Genomic DNA, 22058 nt, shown 5'->3' on the forward strand with positions numbered 1-22058 from the left:
AACAGACTTAATCCGGACGAGCTCTCAAAGAGGATGGCATTTACATAAACCAAAACAAAGGGAAGATTATTATTCTTACGCCCCAATAAAATTACAAAATCATGAAGAGGTTTTAACTTAAATAAATGGATGTCCAACTGTCCAAGCTAGGTCACTGATTAATTAATTCAAGAATATTTTATAACTACCAATTTTGGTCAAAAGTAATGTTAACTACATCTGATTAAGTACGTTTTAAAGCTAAATTTTCATTATCTTCCTAAGATTTTGCTAGAAAAAAAAACAAAAATCAGCAATTGAAATTGAAAAGTATATTATTTTTGCATTTTTTGAACACTTGTTCAAAAACGTAACGATTTCGCAAAAATTTTCAAAAAGAAGCCAAAAAATCATCGACTATGTCGAAACTAGTTTACAATTTCTGATTGGTAGACGGTAGACCTTCGTTTATGGAAGTCATTTTCATTTTGAGTCCAATTTTTATCGGTTCAGGCAATTGTGAAGCAATTTACAGCTGTGAATCATGTGTACAGGGAAGATAAGTTTTTGTTCCATCTGATGATATGATAACACGAGATAAAACAATAATTTTGTGTAGTACCAACAGTAAGTGTTTCACGAGTGTAAAATGGACAGTCTGATAAGTGACGAAATTGAAACCTTCAGCATATTCGAAGTTGCCAAAAAAGAATGTTACTCTTTACTCGACATGATTTTAGACAATTTGCCAATTTACAACTTCGACATTGACTCTCAGGACGAAAATGGTGACACCTTACTCCACATAATTTGTGCCAAAAGTAAACAAAACTAATCTTTGCCATAAATAAAACTTATTAAATTTGCGACAGGTGAACAAGCCATAGCTCAACGTCTGATAAATCTAGGTTGCAACGTGAACATCTCGAACAATATTTGCGAATCTCCTTTATACATAGCGTGCTCCAAGGGCAATTTATCTCTCGCTAAACTCCTAGTCAAGAATAACGCCGACTTGCAGATCACCGACACAAACTCGCGCTCTTTGCTGCATCTAGCCGCCGAAAAAAACAGTCTCGAGTTGTGCAAATTTCTCATCGATTCTGGAGCCGATCTAAACGCTCCGGACTCCTCCGGAGCGACTCCGCTGCACTACGCCGTCGAGTTAAACTTCCCAAAAATAATTCTCCTCCTCGTGCACAAAGGCGCCGATGTGAATCGGCAAGACTTGGACGGCTACACCCCTCTGCACATCGCGTCGAAAACAAACGCCGAAATTGTTAAATTCCTGCTGCGAAATAAAGCTGCCACAAGCATAAAAACCTTCAACGGCGATTTGCCCCTACATCTTGCTGCGTCATCTGGTAATCACACGGCTGTAACAATTTTGCTAAATGGGGGAATCGGACCTAATTGTTTGAATAATGACAATTGCAGTCCGGCCCAATTGGCCGAAATGAACGGCCACGAAAAGGTAGCGCACTTATTGAGGCCTCCAAATGTGAACAAAGCACGGAAGAAAAGTCGAATTATCGCGTTATAGAAACGTAATTATACGTTTTAATCAAATTTGGTGGAGTTTGTGTTCACACAAAGACGCTACTAATTAAAACTTAAAATTTCAGCCCGCCTTGTAAATAATTATTGTAAGTTTGTAATTAAATTCCGAGTGAGAATTAAAATGCGAGTTATACAACCAGTTATACTTTTAATACCGTAATCAGGCAATTATTACAAGCTGCCAGCGTTGTGTTACAACTTTCGCTACCGGCAATAGAAGCAAATATTGATTTACCTAGCCCTTATATGTGTCACGAGTAAACACCACACTTGACAAAGAAAAAATCAAATTCCGACTGACGTTCTACCAGTGGGCATTATTAAAAACCTGATAAAAACATTAAAAACGGATGCAATTTAGTTATTGCATTTGCCAGCTTTAGAATCAATCATATTTAAAAGCTGCGTGTCGGAATTTACTAGTTAATGCTCTGTGACAGTTCGATTCTCATTTCAAAGTGATTTTTTGTGACTTATGTAATCGCAAATCTGGGTCAAATGGTATTAAAAGTGCTCTTTTAAAAAATATGTTTTTTAATAAAAAACATTTCATTATTTCATACAAAAGGCACTAGGAAAATTTAAAACACTTTCGCACAGTCCTAGCTACTTTTGGTGGCAACGCCTAGTCAAAAATTAATTAAATTAATTGTTCAGGCTAATTCACATAAAATAATGTTAAAGTGTGTCGAATAAAGCCTGAAGATAGCCATAGTCAATGACCAAACTACGTAGCTAAGAATAAATATTTTGAGTGAAAGAAAACATAATATATTTAAAAAAATCTATGAATCTCCATGGTCGATAATGGTTCTATAATCACCCTTATTATCGTTGATAAGATTGGCACTGAAACGATGTAATCTTTCTCCTCTTTTGTGTTTTTTCCAACAGTACAGCAAGTTAAAATCTTCGTTTTGTGTCGCTCCTCGTGAAAATTTAATTAGTCCCATTCCGGTATAAAACTTTCCTCTCGCCCCAAAAATATTTATTATCATTACCAGTGTTTTCCCAAGTCCCGTAAAAGCCGTACAAGCTAGTGCTATAAAAGACAAATATTGATTTTCGCGTCAGAATATGCATGAATAAGTATACACAAGCGTAATTTCATACCTGTCTGAAATATGCATCAGTCACGCATACTTGAACGCATTACTAATAATTAATTTGGCGAGCGTTTGTTTGAGGGTAACTGGAGGTTTTAATTCGCGAGAGGAAAAACAATGAGAATAATTACGAAGGTTGCGTTTCAGTTTTCACTGCCACTTGGATTTTTAATTCCAGTTGAATTACATTTTTAGATAATTGGAAAGTTCAAGAGCGTCAATTGTGCCGCTTGCGCACTCAATTCAAATAAAAATTCCACAAAAAAATCTCGTTTTCTCAAATGCGACGACATTTATCACAAACTTAATTAAACTAAGATTGAGGAAAAAATTAATTATGATTGCTCCTAATTTTCATAGCGAATCCAGCGAGTTTTGTTAATTAGGACGAAGGGAAATGTAACACTAATAACAGTTGTCCTTAATTCTGAAATTCGAAATTCTGTCTTGTTTTTAACAATAAAATGTGAACAGCATTATTACATTAATTTTAATAGAGAATTGCTATATTTTATTAACACCTAATTGGTAATAAAAATATGGGTCAGCACTGCCGTAATTAGTAAAGCATATCTCCCACTGGTAATTTAATAACTTATTATTTTACACATGAATACTAGTTTAATATTCTGTCTCTAACGTTAATAATTTAGCCATATTTCTGTCCCTAGTGCCATAAAGTGAAATTTATAGCCGCCCTATTGAAATAATCCAAAGATACAGTAATATCCAAAAGCAATTAGAACGTAATTAAACGGCTCTATTTTCCCCCAAAATCGAAAATAATTGGCTTATTTACTTACTCCGACATAAATGTTTATCCCACTAGAAATAAATGTTTATAACTGTGTCAGCCTGTGGTAGACTGCAATAAATCTTCGTTTCATTTAAGAATCGATCAATTACCAGATGGAGTTCGTGTAAACCGAAAAATTCCTTAAGAAATTAAAAGACCATTTTGGTAAACACTCCTAATTAAAACATCGTCTCGGTCACTTGATAGTCGATAAAGCAATTAATTCGCATTTGAAGAAGCCTCCAAAGACAGGAATTTTCATGCTTTATAAACCCTCTCAGTTCACACCTACACGCTCGAAAGCATAAAGCCATTTCTTAACGACATTTAAGCTCCCTTGTGAAAAGATTTGGAGGCCGAAATATTTTCTTTCGTTCGCGTTCGCTCCCTTTATTAGACCAATCAAAGTCCTAATTATTACAAGAACCACAAGTTTCAGATAAGACTAGAGTTTGATTTATTCGAAAAATTTTACAATAATGTAATCAGCGTCGTTTTAATTAGTTTATTAAAGCGAAATTGATGCTTCTGATCGCTGGATGGAGATAACAAGTTTGAATTAAATTTCGGAAAGTTTTCAATTTATCGAGGTTTGACAGGTAAGCAGTTTGAGATCTTTGGTAATCGAACTAGAACTGAATACGGTATATTCGATTTCAATTCGCGTAGTATTTACAGCTATCGATTTTGAATCCTTTTTAATATGCAATCATTGTTTACAGTTTTCAAACTTTGTCAGTTGTTCTTATTGTAGTTACTTGACTACGTTCTCACGTTCAGGTTTCCTCCATATTTTCCAATGCTTTTATGTTCTTAACTTCTTAAATTTCTAATTTCAGCCTTTACGTTTTCCGTTTCCAAATTCCAGTTTCCTTAGATTCTTACGGGTTTATTTCTTTTTATTCTTACGTTTATTTATTTCTACTCACTTTAAGATTTTAGCTTACTTTTATGTTCTTACGTTACTACGTTTATGTATAACACAGTTACGTTAAACCTTAAAAATTCCCTCTCGTTTCATAAAAATTTATATATGATTGAAATGGCAGAAATTACCACTCGTTAAGTGGGTTTTTATCTTCTCTTTTTATTTATTCTATCATTTTGTGTGCTTGTATCTTTATATATTTGTGAGGCAGGATCAGAATTCATTAACATTATTTAAAATTTGTAAAAAAAATTTAGATCAAAAAGCTCGATCAGTCCGTGATTTTTCAGTAAGCTGTCCTCATCCCATAAGCTTAATAAAAATCTGGAAATTGCGCGACTTCAGTCTGCTGGAAGCGTATTAAGCGATGCCCATCCGTCTTAAAGCATGCGGAACAAAAATTCAAATCTTATCTTTCCATTTCAGGAGCTTCAGTTTCAAGTGACATTTCGTATAATTTCGTCGCGAGTCGCTTACACTTCAGGTGCCTTAAAGTCAGATCGCTATTTCCAGACCACTTAGAGAAGTTTGAGAGGTTGACTGTGTCCATCGATCGATAACATCATCCCCGGAGAAACGGGTAGAAATATCACCATTTCCTCTTCAATCTGTCACCGCATATTATTAAACACATCTTTTATAGCGCGGCCAATACCAATCTCGTTTCAATTATACACACTTGGAAGGTTACTTTTAAAAACGAGACTGTGCAAACAGAATTTTAATTCCCTTAAAATCGGGATTAAGTCTGATTTCACCCTTGCATATACTCGGAATGAAATATGCGACAAGCACGTATTTAATACGAGTTTTTCAACTGGCTTAAAAGTTTTTTAAATATAGATGGAGTTTAATATGGCAGGCAGGTGCTTCTGACAGTGCTTCATAGTCTAGAAGATCATATTTTACCCTGATTTAATATCATAGTCTAGGAAATGAATTACGAGCTCAGCAAAACCAATAAACTGATTTTATTACCTATATCTTTAAATATAGAAATAGAATCGCATTTTTTTCGTCCTGTGGCAAAGTGAGAGACTCGTAAATCAGAGAACCGAACTCGGAGACCCTTTATTTTATTTGTATCACCAAAAGTCAACTTACAAATAAATACTGTCCTGTCCACAAATATATTAAAATTATTTACTCTTACTCCTTTTTGCCGAAATACTAATAATTCGTAATCCGGAAAAATACAATAAAGTAATAAATTTTCCGTTATTTGTTCACGTTTCTGCCTTTACTACCCACTGAAATAATGTTGGATAATTTCAGCCAATAAAAGCCGACTTGTAACCCTAATTTTTAACCCATTTATCTACCACGCTAAAGCGCTGCGACAACTTCATAATAAAAAGTAATTTTCAGAGTAATTTATTTAAACGTTGTTCACGTATTGATTTTGTTATTCTAATTTAAAACAAATTCATTCGCCTGCATTAACTTTACTTAAACGCAAACAACATATTAAAAAATACAGCTAATAAAAGATGAGTGATGCAAAATTGGGGAATAAATAAATACTTATTCTGTGAAATGATCGATGAACGCGGAACAGTTACGTAATTTTTCTCCATTTAACACCATTTGCAGTTGTAATTACTTATCGCAGGCTTTAAATTTTGTTCAATGACATTTAAAATAGGCTAAAAGGACGGTGTTCAACAGTTTAAATTGGAAGGCACTACTGCTGTCTAATTTTATTTTTACACAAGTTGTTAGCAAATTAGTACTCACATTTTCAAATCTTAATGAGAAGTTTAAGAAATAACCGAAAAAATAACTAAAAAAAGCAGAATTTTCCTTAAAAGTGTATGTTTGACCAATTTTTTGATGAGATGAAGTCCCTAATTTAATTAATCCGTGCTCTAGTGAGGGATCAAATCTGTTAACTCCTCAATACGAGCATCTGCAAAGACCCAAACATCTTACATTAATCCCATCGAAGGTATTAAATCGAATTATTTGCGACATTCGGTGGCATTACCACCACTAAAGTCATAACTTACTGTTCTGCTCCATATTGATTAAAATATATGTATTCAGTAGAAATTCAAATCTCTTTATATCAAACGCACGTTAGAATTTCGCTCGTAGCTGTACGTAAATACCACCAATTTCAAGCCAACAACAAAAGTAAATAAAATTTTTCATATTGCAATTTGTTCGTGGAAACGTCTGCACTTTCAAACACGGCCAAAACAAATTCATTATTCGCCCAAAATGATTTATTTTTCGCATAAATAAGCCGGATTTAGCGAATTAAATTTGTCAATACGAAATAAATTATTCAGCACATATGGAGATTTTTCCGCCAGTGAATTTACTTGACCCTAGCTATAAAAAGACGTGAAGGTATGACATTTAAAAGACGGTTTCTAATATCGCCTTTTGCACGTTTTCATATGTCACCCAAATAGGGATATATGAGAAAATTGCGTTCCGCGGTATTGTTTTTATATAATTTTATAAAACGATTTTGAATGAAGCTTGAACCGAGGAAATATTGCGGCTGAGGAAACGTCAAATGCGACAGTCTCCCAATTTACTTTATCAAAATCAAACAATCAGTCCTGATTCGCCTGACAAGAGATCGGAAAAAATCGGCTCAAAACGGCTTTGTTCACAATGCAAGTAATCTGTATGTGGTCATTATCACAGTTTGCGACTGTACAACCATAATTAATTTGATTAATATCACGTCATTGTGCGACGATATTTGCCCTCATCCCGCATCTTGTCTTTGCGAATTATCGCAAAATCATTGAGCTCATAAAAAAATGACTAAAGCCCTTGGAGCCGCGCATATGAGCACGGAATAATCCTCGACGTAATTTGAAACTTTTATAAGTTTGACGAATTATTCACACTGACGTACCATCCAGCAAGAAGTTTGTTCAATGCTCGATCCCCCAGAGTCGAACTTATCCACTTACATGTGTTATATACACTGTGTGTAAAAATTTTTCGCAATTTCTCGTCACGTCTCCAAGTATTTGTCATTGTCTTTTGTCTTATTTGGTCGGGGGTTAAAAAATTTCAAAGTTTGTCGCCTCGCTTTGGAATACTAAACGGAGTTTGTGTTTGCAGTTGAAGCGCTTAAATAAGTTTGAGTCAAGAAAATATTTCGAGTTGGGAAATTTGGGGGTCGTTATATCTGGAAAAAATTACGTGTGCTTTTTAATTAGTGACGGATTTAATTAATTTCAAGCTCTCTCGAAGACGTTTCACTGAATTAGATTTTCGGGAAAAAATTTCATTGGACGATCGCAGAAGTGTTGCTTTCACCAAAATATAAAAACTGGAAAACTCGCATTCGCGCTATTTTAATGTCCGGATATTATGCTCAGTGTGACATTTTCTCCAGATATAATTAAATTGCAAATGAAAGTGCTTCGAACAACAAAAAGTGCGCTCGCTGGGGTGATAAAGGGATAATCTATTTGAATATAACAGGGATTTGAAAAAATTACTTATTAAGACTTCGCACGAAATGTACAATACAAAAGTAAAACAATTTTAAACGCTTCTGAGACCAAGGTAAAATAATTAACATTAAATAATTTTGACAAAATGTGGCCCAATTAATGATCTAATCTTTCTACATTATAAAACCCTTGTTGAGAAGTTATTGAAGTGAAGATATTATAGGTATTAGCTGTTTCAAAACTATAAAAACGCCAACGTCACAATTTCTTTCAAAATTAGCTGTTACTGTCCACATCTAGCGTTTTTAAACCAAATGTCATCTCATTTTAAAAAAAAAACACAAATGGAAAAGCTCAATTTTTAGATAAAAAGTTGAATAAAGCAGAATTAATATAGATAGACATTGACATTTAATTATAAACTGTTGTTGTAACATGATATAACACAGGAAATTATATCATACGTTCAATTAAATTTTTGATCAAAATGGACTGAGTTTAAGTTCAGTTGGCAACACTGAAAAATTTAGATAGCAGCAGAAGTATTAAGACATTTGTCAATATTGCTTATAGGCTACTTTGATCCAAAATTTAGACATCACGAAAGGGTGATTGAAAAGGTTTTCTTCAATTAAGGTGGATATTTTTTTTATTCATCAAAGCCAAACTAATTGGTGCCACAAAATTATGAAACAATGTTCTACGACCTTACCGCTAAATAATTATTCGCATATAAGATTTTATAAAAATTTCATAATATTTTTAAAGACAACAAATATAATCTGAAAATAATACAAAATAAACCGCGTATTGCGGCGAATGGAGAAACAAAATAGTCATATTTTGATTAAAAAATTGTAGTTTTTCTCTTGATAAAAAGAAAATTCTGAACCTAAGCCCTACAAAAGTGTAAGCGTCCGTTAGCAGTTCAAATGTGGCTAAGTAACAATTAGGAGCTTTTATTCCGTGAAAAGAATCCAGCAGTAGTTAAGTGCCTCCATAAATTCGGCCAAAGCTTTTATCTCAAGGAGGTCGTAAATAATCGCGAAAAACTGGCGTCGAATTAGAGCCTAATGCGTCATAATTGCCTGATTAAAAATGACAAAAGTGTCGTCTAACAATTCAAATAGCGTTTCGATTAGAAATTCCTGCCATATCTTCGTAATTGCGCCTGCTTAAAATAAAGAAAATATGCACGATGTGGTTGAACCGGAACGGACACCTCATTTTTACCATACACCTGACCGGTGCGCCCACGATTTCAACCCACGAAAGTCTAAGAACGTTCCTCAAACCCTAAATTGAAAATTCTTTACAAACTTCACACATTTCTTTGAGGATTTATTTTTCGGAATTTAATCCTGCAAGATTTGATACTCTTGAATGAGTCAAGGGAAATAAATTGAAAAAAAAAAGAAATATATCTAGGGAGATTATTCGGACCCTCTACCCCATTTCATCGCTTAATAGAGTTTGTAATGAAAACATAAATAAAATAGCGAAGACTGAATTAGAAACTGTGTTAACACAACACAGCGGTTAATAAATTAATGTAAAGATTGTGATAACCCTGCAAAGAACAATGTGGGTGTAATAGCCGCATTATTAGCCTTCAAAACTTTAACCCGAATTTAATAAGGAAGAAAAGTCCATTTCCGCTCGCGCAACTGGGTCAAACTTTGCGAATTGTGGCTCTACCTTTTATCAATCGCCGTTATCCATTCCATATCTCTTGTGATTTTCGCACAGTTTCAAATAAAATTAAGTGAACGAAATATCGCGGCGCTTCAACAACATCACGATATAACCCGAAACATCAGCAAGCGAGCAACAACTGGCCACACGCTGACTAGCATCCGGTAACCGGAGGAATGCGCAAGGCAGCAGCAGGATTACTTCTGCCTTCCCTCGTTTTTACAATTTCGTCCTGATCCTGCTGCATGCGATAGAAATGCAGCTTATAATCAAAGAAATAACACGGAAGCTTTTTAAGAAAGCTTTTGTCAAGTTTGGGCAAGTTTAATGCGACCCGGATTAATCAAGTTTCAGGACACAAGTGTAACAAAAAGCTTGTGTGGGTTTGAGGAAAAAATGCATCTGGGCTTTTTACAAGCTTTTAAAATGATTAGTAAGCACATACCAAAAAAATGCAGCGGTTTTCAAATGCTTTTAATTAAATAGTTTTAATGAATATAATTACGATTTTAAAAGCTTTAATATTGATCCATTTATTTGTTTGGCTATTAGCGGGTTTTTGAGGGGATTTAAAAAATATTGCATTTGGTTAGAAAAGACTGAAGAGGCGCCGCTATTATCAACAGAATTATATAAAAACCGTCCTATAAAAATTTTTCTACGCTTCCAATTAACTCAAAACTACATAATTATTAACTAGTATAACTGAAGTATAAAATGGTTCAAAATTGCTCGAAGTGAACAAAAATCGCAAACTGGATTATTTTTTCCTAAAAGATTATTATTTCGGAAAAAGTGCAACCGATGAAATTGTGTGCTCATTTTATGAAATGGAAAACCCACCCTTTTTCCTGCAAACCATTTACTTTTTAATTTTCCTAAATGACAAAAATGAATTTTTTCGCGGTGGGAAATAATCGAAAAGCGAGATGTTTTATGCAAACATATCGATTTCATTCAGAAACAAGATGACTCAATTTTAAAAGTGCTTATAAATTTTTTATCTAAAAGACGAAAATCTGAGCATACATTTTGCTAAAAATACGAAACCATATTTCATGTATCTGACACTGGAGGTTCAGGTTTCATCAATATCAGGCTTTAAGGGGAGCAATGTTTCGATCTTCTCATTTTCGGAGGCTTTGTTTATAACGTGTGTAATCAATTTTCTCGAACCAAAGTAATTACACGAGGAAAAGAAAAAGGCAGATATTTTCCAAATCTTCATTGAAAACTTTTGCATCATTTATTACCTAATGTACCTAAGTATAAAAACTGCACTAGATTTGTTTGCAAAATGGAACAGATACAGCTCAACTACTTTGTGAAATCATATTTATAAAAAATCGCTCCTAAATTAGACAAAAGAAAAAAATGTTTTTACCTTGAATTTTAAATAGATTATCCATAATAAGCCAGAAAACCAGTAAAAAATGTTCGCAGTATTTAATCGTTGAACGACTACAGCCACTCAACAGGGTAATCTAATTATTTTCGCCATTTTTCCAAATGACCTTAAACTCACTGGTTGGAAATAAAGCTAGCTTCGGAAAATTCACCCCAAATAAATCAGCTTGTGATACTTTCAACATCTAACTTAATACTGATTTATCAATTTAACCAATTTTTAATACAAACAGAAAGAAAAATTTGATATGTAGTCTAAAAACGTGTTTAAATCTACAAAACTAGCAAAAACTATGTCACTTTTGACATAATTCTGTAATTTATTGGCTTACTTTTAAAGAAATTTTGCGCATTAATTGCGTTTTTGCTGAATAAACACTTAGAAAATGTGAATTTTTGGTCATTTTCGACAACATTTGATGATTTTTTCGTTTTAGTTTAATAAAAACAGAAAGAAAACCTTGATTTTTAGTCTAAAAACGTGTTTAAGTCCTCAGAACTGATTTTTTTATAATAACTTATAATAATAATAATTTATAATAATATAAATACGTGTAAATTACATTAGCTATTGTTTTCTCAAGTGCATAAATAATTTATAACAGCTAATTTTGAGAGAAAATACGTCGTTGGCGTTTTTATAGTTTTGAAACAGCGAATACGTATTTATTCTGCTCAACACTGCGATAAAAAAAACCTTTAACATTAACTTGGAAATTCCTGTTTAATGATTACAGGGAAATGATGCTGCAAAAAATCTTTGTTTCAATTTGGAAAGTAATACGTTATTTTTTATTTATTCTAATTCAGATTTGGAAACTGATACAAAAAATGTTGCTGATATCTGATACAAAATTCTATTAAAAATTATTTTTTTAATTAAACAAAAATCTTCTGATTCTCCCAGAAGTTATTAAAAATATCTGTAGGTACTAAAATGATGGAAGACGCTAAAACTTTCTGCAATGAATGCAGAACGAATATAAAAAACTAAAAATACAAAGTTGCAATTTTTGTAAAAAAAAATATCAAGGGCGGTATTCAGAATTTGCACCCCGGCGGCTGTAAAACTAAGAAGTCGTCTTATCACAATATTGTATCACAATAATGAAAAATAAACTCGTTTTTTTTTCTGCGGCCTTTGGAATTTTCTTAAGTAAAGTACTATTTTTATGAAAAGAGACCCACGAATTGATTTCTTCTGACCCAATGTTTCAAAGCCCAATCAATTCCTTACGGCGTATTTAATTTCCCCGCGGTGAAACCGCTGGCGCCTCTATTGTTGCAAGAAGCAACTACTCATCGGACAAAAACAGCGCTATTTTTCTCTCTCTAAAGAGGTTGGTGCTTCGATGGTGCTTGGTGGTCAAAGATGAAGATGGCTGATGGTTCTGTGATTTTGCGTCGAAACCGCCCCGGCACCAAAGCCAAGGTAAATTCCACTCTCGCCCCTTTAGCCCCAATCAATACTCGCCAACCTCACCCTTAACCTATCGATCACCTGCAGGACTTCTGCCGATGGCCCGACGAGCCCTTCGAGGAGATGGACAGCACCCTCGCCGTCCAGCAGTACATCCAGCAGCTCATCAGAAACAATCCTGCCAACATCGACCTCATCCTCAAGATGCCCGAGAACCAGGACGAGGGTGTGTGGAAGTACGAGCATCTGCGCCAGTTTTGCATGGAGCTGAACGGGCTCGCCGTGCGCCTGCAGGGCGAATGCCACCCGGAGACCTGCACGCAGATGACGGCCACCGAGCAGTGGATCTTCCTCTGCGCCGCCCACAAGACGCCCAAGGAGTGCCCTGCCATCGACTACACCAGGCACACGCTCGACGGGGCCGCCTGCCTCCTCAACAGCAACAAGTATTTCCCCAGCAGAGTCAGTATTAAGGAGTCGTCGGTGGCCAAGCTAGGCTCCGTGTGCCGCAGGGTCTACAGGATTTTCTCGCACGCGTATTTCCACCACAGGTCGATCTTCGACGAGTTCGAAAACGAGACGTTTCTGTGCAAGCGATTCACGCAGTTCGTCACCAAGTATAATCTCATGTCGAAAGATAATCTCATTGTTCCGATTCTCGAAGATGAAAATACACCAGGCGAATCCGAGGCGTAAATTTTGACTAAACTGGCTGTTTTTCCGACATACCGCCGTTGGTATTTATGACTTGTTCATACTGAACAGATGGGCTTTTTCCGATTCGTTCTACATTCATTTCAAGCATCAACTGTATTATAAGACATCTCAAACTTTATTTTTTCACCTATATTTTATTTGTGGCGTTGTGCCCGATATGCTTTTTTGAGCAACTCACCATTAAGTGTACATTGATGGGAAATTAATTGTTAAATTGATATAATAAGTCGTGTAATATATTTATTTTCATTTAGAAGCTGTCTAGGGATAGAAAATATGACAAATAAATATCTATAGTAGAAATATGCCGCTTCGAATTCCCAATTAAGTCATATGACTAATGTTTAGTGATCCGGTCCTTAAACAATTCATTGTTATAGGAAGTTTTAATTCTGTTCTTCCCAAACATCCATTCTATAAGCCAATCTAATCACTTGAAAAATTAAAAAACGCGCATTGCATGTTCATTAAACACTCGAAACAATTCATTAACTGAACCAAATAATAAAACAAGGTTTAATAAAACATAAACAACTAACTCTTTAATCCTGATCCTTGTAGCACGATTATAGCGTCCAGGTTCCCTGAAGATCCCTTCCACTGGCCCTTTAATCACTCGAAATTTAAAAAATCGCGCACAACTAAATGTCTGTTAAACACTCGAAAATCCACAACACGCACTTTCAGTCACTCGAGTCATCTGAAACAAAAAATTGAAAAAATTAGTAATGAAAAAAAAAAACAAAACCAAATTCGTACATTATACTTAGTCTCGAGCTTGCTGTGAATGTTTTTCTTCAATATTTAAGAGATGCATCGTCAAATATCTGGAAATTTTTCTTCAAAAGATTTGAGAGAATTGCGTTTCAACTACAATTAAATAATAAATTTTCACTCATATTTTGATACTTATAAATACTTACTGTGTTCTAAAATGTTGCACTCACATTTTCACTTCACACACTTCACCGCACTTAGAAAAAAATTAAAATTCACTCACCCTGGCCTCCTCGTCGTTCCCTCTTCTTCTTAGAACGGACCTACTGAAAATAAAAAAATACAAGATCAGTATAAAAATTTTTGATAAATGAATTTATGTATAACGTTACAGATTTATACTTAATTTTTTTTTATAAAAAAAACTTTGACAACTAACCCTTTAATCCTGATCCTTGTAGCACGATTATAGCGTCCAGGTTCCCTGAAGATCCCCTCCATTGGCACTTTAATCACTCGAAATTTAAAAAATCGCGCACTACTAAATGTCTGTTAAACACTCAAAAATCCACAACACGCACTTTCAGTCACTCCAGCCACCTGAAACAAAAAATTGAAAAAATTAGTAATGAAAAAAAACAAAACCAAATTCGTACATTATACTTAGTCTCGAGCTTGCTGTGAATGTTTTTCTTCAATATTTAAGAGATGCTTCGTCAAATATCTGGATTTTCTTCAAAAGATTTGAGAGAATTACGTTTCATCTACAATTAATTAATTAATTTTCACTCATATCTTGATACTTATAAATACTTACTGTGTTCTAAAATGTTGCACTCACATTTTCACTTCACACACTTCACCACACTTAGAAAAAATTAAAATTCACTCACCCTGGCCTCCTCTTCGTTCCCTCTTCTTCTTTGAACGGACCTACTGAAAATAACAAAATACAAGATCAGTATACAAATTTAAAAAAAAAACTTTGACAACTAACCCTTTAATCCTGATCCATGTAGCACGATTATAGCGTCCAGGTTCCCTGAAGATCCCCTCCATTGGCACTTTAATCACTCGAAATTTAAAAAATCGCGCACTACTAAATGTCTGTTAAACACTCAAAAATCCACAACACGCACTTTCAGTCACTCGAGTCATCTGAAACAAAAAATTGAAAAAATTAGTAATGAAAAAAAAACAAAACCAAATTCGTACATTATACTTAGTCTCGAGCTTGCTGTGAATGTTTTTCTTCAATATTTAAGAGATGCTTCGTCAAATATTTGGGAATTTTTCTTCAAAAGATTTGAAAGAATTGCGTTTCATCTACAATTAATTAATTAATTTTCACTCATATTTTAACATGTACTTATAAATACTTACTGTGTTCTAAAATGTTGTACTCACATTTTCACTTCACACACTTCACCACACTTAGAAAAAATTAAAATTCACTCACCCTGGCCTCCTCTTCGTTCCCTCTTCTTCTTAGAACGGACCTACTGAAAATAAAAAAATACAAGATCAGTATACAAATTTGAAAAAAAACTTTGACAACTAACCCTTTAATCCTGATCCTTGTAGCAGGATTATAGCGTCCAGGTTCCCTGGAGATCCCTTCCATTGGCACTTTAATCACTCGAAATTTAAAAAATCGCGCACTACTAAATGTCTGTTAAACACTAGAAAATCCACAACACGCACTTTCAATCACTCGAGTCATCTGAAACAAAAAATTGAAAAAATTAGTAATGAAAAAAAAACAAAAGCAAATTCGTACATTATACTTAGTCTCGAGCTTGCTGTGAATGTTTTTCTTCAATATTTAAGAGATGCTTCGTCAAATATCTGGATTTTCTTCAAAAGATTTGAGAGAATTACGTTTCATCTACAATTAATTAATTTTCACTCATATCTTGATACTTATAAATACTTACTGTGTTCTAAAATGTTGCACTCACATTTTCACTTCACACACTTCACCACACTTAGAAAAAATTAAAATTCACTCACCCTGGCCTCCTCTTCGTTCCCTCTTCTTCTTAGAACGGACCTACTGAAATAAAAAAATACAAGATCAGTATACAAATTTGAAAAAAAACTTTGACAACTAACCCTTTAATCCTGATCCTTGTAGCACGATTATAGCGTCCAGGTTCCCTGGAGATCCCTTCCATTGGCACTTTAATCACTCGAAATTTAAAAAATCGCGCACTACTAAATGTCTGTTAAACACTAGAAAATCCACAACACGCACTTTCAATCACTCGAGTCATCTGAAACAAAAAATTTAAAAAATTAGTAATGAAAAAAAACAAAACCAAATTCGTACATTATACTTAGTCTCGAGCTTGCTGTGAATGTTTTTCTTCAATATTTAAGAGATGCATCGTCAAATATCTGGAAATTTTTCTTCAAAAGATTTGAGAGAATTGCGTTTCAACTACAATTAAATAATAAATTTTCACTCATATTTTGATACTAATAAATACTTACTGTGTTCTAAAATGTTGCACTCACATTTTCACTTCACACACTTCACCGCACTTAGAAAAAAATTAAAATTCACTCACCCTGGCCTCCTCGTCGTTCCCTCTTCTTCTTAGAACGGACCTACTGAAAATAAAAAAATACAAGATCAGTATACAAATTTGAAAAAAAACTTTGACAACTAACCCTTTAATCCTGATCCTTGTAGCACGATTATAGCGTCCAGGTTCCCTGGAGATCCCTTCCATTGGCACTTTAATCACTGGAAATTTAAAAAATCGCGCACTACTAAATGTCTGTTAAACACTCGAAAATCCACAACACGCACTTTCAATCACTCGAGTCATCTGAAACAAAAAATTGAAAAAATTAGTAATGAAAAAAAAACAAAAGCAAATTCGTACATTATACTTAGTCTCGAGCTTGCTGTGAATGTTTTTCTTCAATATTTAAGAGATGCTTCGTCAAATATCTGGATTTTCTTCAAAAGATTTGAGAGAATTACGTTTCATCTACAATTAATTAATTAATTTTCACTCATATCTTGATACTTATAAATACTTACTGTGTTCTAAAATGTTGCACTCACATTTTCACTTCACACACTTCACCACACTTAGAAAAAATTAAAATTCACTCACCCTGGCCTCCTCTTCGTTCCCTCTTCTTCTTAGAACGGACCTACTAAAAATAAAAAAATACAAGATCAGTATACAAATTTGAAAAAAAACTTTGACAACTAACCCTTTAATCCTGATCCATGTAGCACGATTATAGCGTCCAGGTTCCCTGGAGATCCCTTCCATTGGCACTTTAATCACTCGAAATTTAAAAAATCGCGCACTACTAAATGTCTGTTAAACACTCAAAAATCCACAACACGCACTTTCAGTCACTCGAGTCATCTGAAACAAAAAATTGAAAAAATTAGTAATAAAAAAAAACAAAACCAAATTCGTACATTATACTTAGTCTCGAGCTTGCTGTGAATGTTTTTCTTCAATATTTAAGAGATGCTTCGTCAAATATTTGGGAATTTTTCTTCAAAAGATTTGAAAGAATTGCGTTTCATCTACAATTAATTAATTAATTTTCACTCATATTTTAACATGTACTTATAAATACTTACTGTGTTCTAAAATGTTGTACTCACATTTTCACTTCACACACTTCACCACACTTAGAAAAAATTAAAATTCACTCACCCTGGCCTCCTCTTCGTTCCCTCTTCTTCTTAGAACGGACCTACTGAAAATAAAAAAATACAAGATCAGTATACAAATTTGAAAAAAAACTTTGACAACTAACCCTTTAATCCTGATCCTTGTAGCACGATTATAGCGTCCAGGTTCCCTGGAGATCCCTTCCATTGGCACTTTAATCACTCGAAATTTAAAAAATCGCGCACTACTAAATGTCTGTTAAACACTCGAAAATCCACAACACGCACTTTCAATCACTCGAGTCATCTGAAACAAAAAATTGAAAAAATTAGTAATGAAAAAAAAACAAAACCAAATTCGTACATTATACTTAGTCTCGAGCTTGCTGTGAATGTTTTTCTTCAATATTTAAGAGATGCATCGTCAAATATCTGGAAATTTTTCTTCAAAAGATTTGAGAGAATTGCGTTTCAACTACAATTAAATAATAAATTTTCACTCATATTTTGATACTAATAAATACTTACTGTGTTCTAAAATGTTGCACTCACATTTTCACTTCACACACTTCACCGCACTTAGAAAAAAATTAAAATTCACTCACCCTGGCCTCCTCGTCGTTCCCTCTTCTTCTTAGAACGGACCTACTGAAAATAAAAAAATACAAGATCAGTATAAAAATTTTTGATAAATAAATTCATGTATAACGTTACAATTTATACTTAATTTTTTTTTTATAAAAAAAACTTTGACAACTAACCCTTTAATCCTGATCCTTGTAGCACGATTATAGCGTCCAGGTTCCCTGAAGATCCCCTCCATTGGCACTTTAATCACTCGAAATTTAAAAAATCGCGCACTACTAAATGTCTGTTAAACACTCAAAAATCCACAACACGCACTTTCAATCACTCGAGTCATCTGAAACAAAAAATTGAAAAAATTAGTAATGAAAAAAAAACAAAACCAAATTCGTACATTATACTTAGTCTCGAGCTTGCTGTGAATGTTTTTCTTCAATATTTAAGAGATGCATCGTCAAATATCTGGAAATTTTTCTTCAAAAGATTTGAGAGAATTGCGTTTCAACTACAATTAAATAATAAATTTTCACTCATATTTTGATACTTATAAATACTTACTGTGTTCTAAAATGTTGCACTCACATTTTCACTTCACACACTTCACCGCACTTAGAAAAAAATTAAAATTCACTCACCCTGGCCTCCTCGTCGTTCCCTCTTCTTCTTAGAACGGACCTACTGAAAATAAAAAAATACAAGATCAGTATAAAAATTTTTGATAAATAAATTCATGTATAACGTTACAATTTATACTTAATTTTTTTTTTATAAAAAAAACTTTGACAACTAACCCTTTAATCCTGATCCTTGTAGCACGATTATAGCGTCCAGGTTCCCTGAAGATCCCCTCCATTGGCACTTTAATCACTCGAAATTTAAAAAATCGCGCACTACTAAATGTCTGTTAAACACTCAAAAATCCACAACACGCACTTTCAATCACTCGAGTCATCTGAAACAAAAAATTGAAAAAATTAGTAATGAAAAAAAAACAAAACCAAATTCGTACATTATACTTAGTCTCGAGCTTGCTGTGAATGTTTTTCTTCAATATTTAAGAGATGCATCGTCAAATATCTGGAAATTTTTCTTCAAAAGATTTGAGAGAATTGCGTTTCAACTACAATTAAATAATAAATTTTCACTCATATTTTGATACTTATAAATACTTACTGTGTTCTAAAATGTTGCACTCACATTTTCACTTCACACACTTCACCGCACTTAGAAAAAAATTAAAATTCACTCACCCTGGCCTCCTCGTCGTTCCCTCTTCTTCTTAGAACGGACCTACTGAAAATAAAAAAATACAAGATCAGTATAAAAATTTTTGATAAATAAATTTATGTATAACGTTACAGATTTATACTTAATTTTTTTTTATAAAAAAAACTTTGACAACTAACCCTTTAATCCTGATCCTTGTAGCACGATTATAGCGTCCAGGTTCCCTGAAGATCCCCTCCATTGGCATTTTAATCACTCGAAATTTAAAAAATCGCGCACTACTAAATGTCTGTTAAACACTCAAAAATCCACAACACGCACTTTCAGTCACTCGAGTCATCTGAAACAAAAAATTGAAAAAATTAGTAATGAAAAAAAAAAACAAAATAAAATTCGTACAATATACTTAGTCTCGAGCTTGCTGTGAATGTTTTTCTTCATTATTTAAGAGATGCTTCGTCAAATATCTGGATTTTCTTCAAAAGATTGGAGAAAATTGCGTTTCATCTACAATTAATTAATTAATTTTCACTCATATTTCGATACTTATAAATACTTACTGCGTTCTAAAATGTTACACTCACATTTTCACTTCACACACTTCACCACACTTAGAAAAAATTAAAATTCACTCACCCTGGCCTCCTCTTCGTTCCCTCTTCTTCTTTGAACGGACCTACTGAAAATAACAAAATACAAGATCAGTATACAAATTTGAAAAAAAACTTTGACAACTAACCCTTTAATCCTGATCCTTGTAGCACGATTATAGCGTCCAGGTTCCCTGAAGATTCCTTCCATTGGCACTTTAATCACTTGAAATTTAAAAAATCGCGCACTAAGCACGCACTGACGGTCACTCGATTTATCTGAAACAAAAAATAAGAAAAATTAATAATATTCAGGAATGAAACCCCCCCACCCATAAGTGCGAGCATCTACTCATTTATAAAAAAAAGTTTGATTTTTTAAATAAGGATAATTATTGGTGCAATAATTACGAAAAAGTTTAATCTAATCAAATTTGCTGAAAATTTTAGAATGAGAAGGTACCTAAACAAAACGTTACGTGGGTTCCTGTGGTGATCTAGCATCGAATACAAGTCTCAAAATAACATTTTTTGTTCTATTTCACTTATCTACAATGAAAATGAAATGTGAAAAATCATAATTTCCAGGTAGTGATGACGTCAGAGCGTCATCACCACAAGCACCAACCACCCAACTCGTAGGTGGCTTTTTCCGAATTGAAAGGATCACTGCTAATTAGTACATCGAACATTTTTCTAAACTTTTGCGCAATATTTGAGAAAACAACAGCTTTAACTCACTTTTCACAATGAAAAACGGTTGGGAAGCCTCCACCACCCAAGATGGGGTCTGATCAAACAACCGATAGTTAATTGTGCCAATGTATTACAATTAAAAATCACTAAAAATCTTAAGGGGAGGGGGGTGCGTCGTCTTACCTGTTGCCGCTTAACCACATCTTACCGATTAATTTATGCTAACCGAGATGCAAATCATCTAAATACCGAACGATTTCCAAACTTTTGCACAATATTTATACGAAAACTACAGTTTTTTACGTTTAAAACTTTGTTTAAAACATTGGCAAAACCACCATCATTGCGACGCGTTGCCGCCAAATCAAGACACCGATTGTTTATTGCTACCAATGTGACAATTAAAAATCACTAAAAAACTTTAAGGGAGGGGGTGCGTTTATCGTGTTTTAACGAATATTTTAAGTTTATGAACTGAATAAAGTACCTAAATTAAAAAAAATTCACACGCCTTCAAAATCTTGGATTCTGGACAGGTTTACAGAACGTTTTAATCGCAATTAAAATTAAATTCACGATTAACTTGACTTGTCAATGCAAAATAAAGTGCAACTTCATTCGAATTAGTTTAATTCTGAAAAATTTAATTTCGCATTCTGTAAACCGAGCCTTAATTAAAGAAATAAAATTTTATTTCTTGTTGCCGGATTAATCCCAAATCATAAGTGGCACTCACCGACTGGAAAAATGTTCTGATCACTGTTAATTAATGCAAATTATGGAAACATCGGACGTTTTTTGAAACTTTTGGGCAATATTTAATGAGAAAACAACAGTTTTTACACACTTTTCACCTTCTTAAACCACTGGCAAAACCACCGCCATTACGACGCTAATCAAAGGACCAATTGTTTTTGTTACCAATTGCAATTAAAAATCACTAAAAAAATGCAGGGGTGGGGGGTGCGATTTCTGAAATTTTACTTTTTTACAGAATAATTATAGCTAAAATTGTTACAAATTATAAGCATACACCCGGTATTTCGGGACAATTATTCTTTACAAAGTCATAAGCAAATAAAATACTGAAAAAAATAAGAATTAAGGTTGAAAACCAACATCTCACCGGAGCTCTCGGACAAATTGGCAAAAATCCAGAAACAAGATTAATTTTTATTTTACCAGACGAAATGAGCGATAAACTTGAATTAAGTACCAATGTGTAAAATTATTTGCTCAAATTTGATTTTAGTTTTATTGAGTAATTAGCTCTCGGACAAATTGGCAAAAATCCAGAAACAAGATTAATTTTTATTTTACCAGACGAAATGAGCGATAAACTTGAATTAAGTACCAATGTGTAAAATTATTTGCTCAAATTTGATTTTAGTTTTATTGAGTAATTAAATCATACCCGTGCTACTCACCTGTCGACTTTTTCCGAAACATCGAATGTTTCTTCTAACTTCTGAACAATTTTATTAAGGAAACAACGTTTTTATAACACTTTTCACCATATCAAACCTTTGGCAAAATCACCACCATGATGGTGAAG

General features: G+C 33.7%; 3 protein-coding genes and 4 long non-coding RNA genes across 9 annotated transcripts in view; 2 read left to right on the forward strand and 5 right to left on the reverse strand.

The window, feature by feature from the left end:
• Epac (Exchange protein directly activated by cAMP) overlaps positions 1-14274 on the reverse strand; it is a 47362-nt gene extending 33088 nt beyond the window's left edge. Inside the window, exon 1 of one of the 2 annotated variants that reach the window (XM_064355144.1) lies at positions 14193-14274. In XM_064355144.1, coding sequence (XP_064211214.1) covers positions 14193-14254 — 62 coding nt within the window. In that variant the 5' untranslated portion in view covers positions 14255-14274. Of the gene's footprint in view, positions 1-9495; positions 9656-14192 lie in introns of those variants that run through there. The other variant, XM_008199812.3, reaches the window with a different exon arrangement.
• Positions 510-1678, forward strand: LOC103314270 (putative ankyrin repeat protein RF_0381). Its single transcript, XM_008199810.3, has 2 exons — positions 510-800; positions 852-1678. Exons 1-2 carry the CDS (start codon positions 629-631, stop codon positions 1520-1522), a joined length of 843 nt encoding a protein of 280 aa, XP_008198032.1. The 5' UTR covers positions 510-628; the 3' UTR covers positions 1523-1678.
• LOC107398682 (uncharacterized) lies at positions 2295-2826 on the reverse strand. Its single transcript, XR_001575480.2, has 2 exons — positions 2653-2826; positions 2295-2581 (listed from the first exon to the last, which is right to left on the reverse strand). It is a non-coding gene; the product is annotated as an uncharacterized LOC107398682 (long non-coding RNA).
• On the forward strand, positions 12172-13339 carry Mob4 (MOB kinase activator 4). The gene is made up of 2 exons (XM_967888.4): positions 12172-12331; positions 12407-13339. Exons 1-2 carry the CDS (start codon positions 12272-12274, stop codon positions 13013-13015), a joined length of 669 nt encoding a protein of 222 aa, XP_972981.1. The 5' UTR covers positions 12172-12271; the 3' UTR covers positions 13016-13339.
• A 196-nt stretch (positions 14275-14470) lies between the features above and the next one.
• On the reverse strand, positions 14471-16019 carry LOC135265505 (uncharacterized). Its single transcript, XR_010333226.1, has 4 exons — positions 15869-16019; positions 14969-15809; positions 14751-14911; positions 14471-14689 (listed from the first exon to the last, which is right to left on the reverse strand). It is a non-coding gene; the product is annotated as an uncharacterized LOC135265505 (long non-coding RNA).
• A 976-nt stretch (positions 16020-16995) lies between these two features.
• Positions 16996-17702, reverse strand: LOC135265280 (uncharacterized). Its single transcript, XR_010333229.1, has 3 exons — positions 17552-17702; positions 17205-17491; positions 16996-17148 (listed from the first exon to the last, which is right to left on the reverse strand). It is a non-coding gene; the product is annotated as an uncharacterized LOC135265280 (long non-coding RNA).
• Positions 17703-18311: 609 nt separating this feature from the next.
• LOC107398703 (uncharacterized) lies at positions 18312-21383 on the reverse strand. Of its 2 annotated transcripts, XR_010333228.1 has the most exons (6): positions 21240-21383; positions 19957-20086; positions 19617-19896; positions 19397-19557; positions 18782-19283; positions 18312-18668 (listed from the first exon to the last, which is right to left on the reverse strand). It is a non-coding gene; the product is annotated as an uncharacterized LOC107398703 (long non-coding RNA). The 2 variants fall into 2 exon arrangements; XR_010333227.1 differs by having other exon boundaries at positions 18782-19557.
• Positions 21384-22058: the final 675 nt, after the last annotated feature.

Source organism: Tribolium castaneum, chromosome 2, assembly GCF_031307605.1.
Source record: "Tribolium castaneum strain GA2 chromosome 2, icTriCast1.1, whole genome shotgun sequence".
NCBI lineage: Eukaryota > Metazoa > Arthropoda > Insecta > Coleoptera > Tenebrionidae > Tribolium > Tribolium castaneum.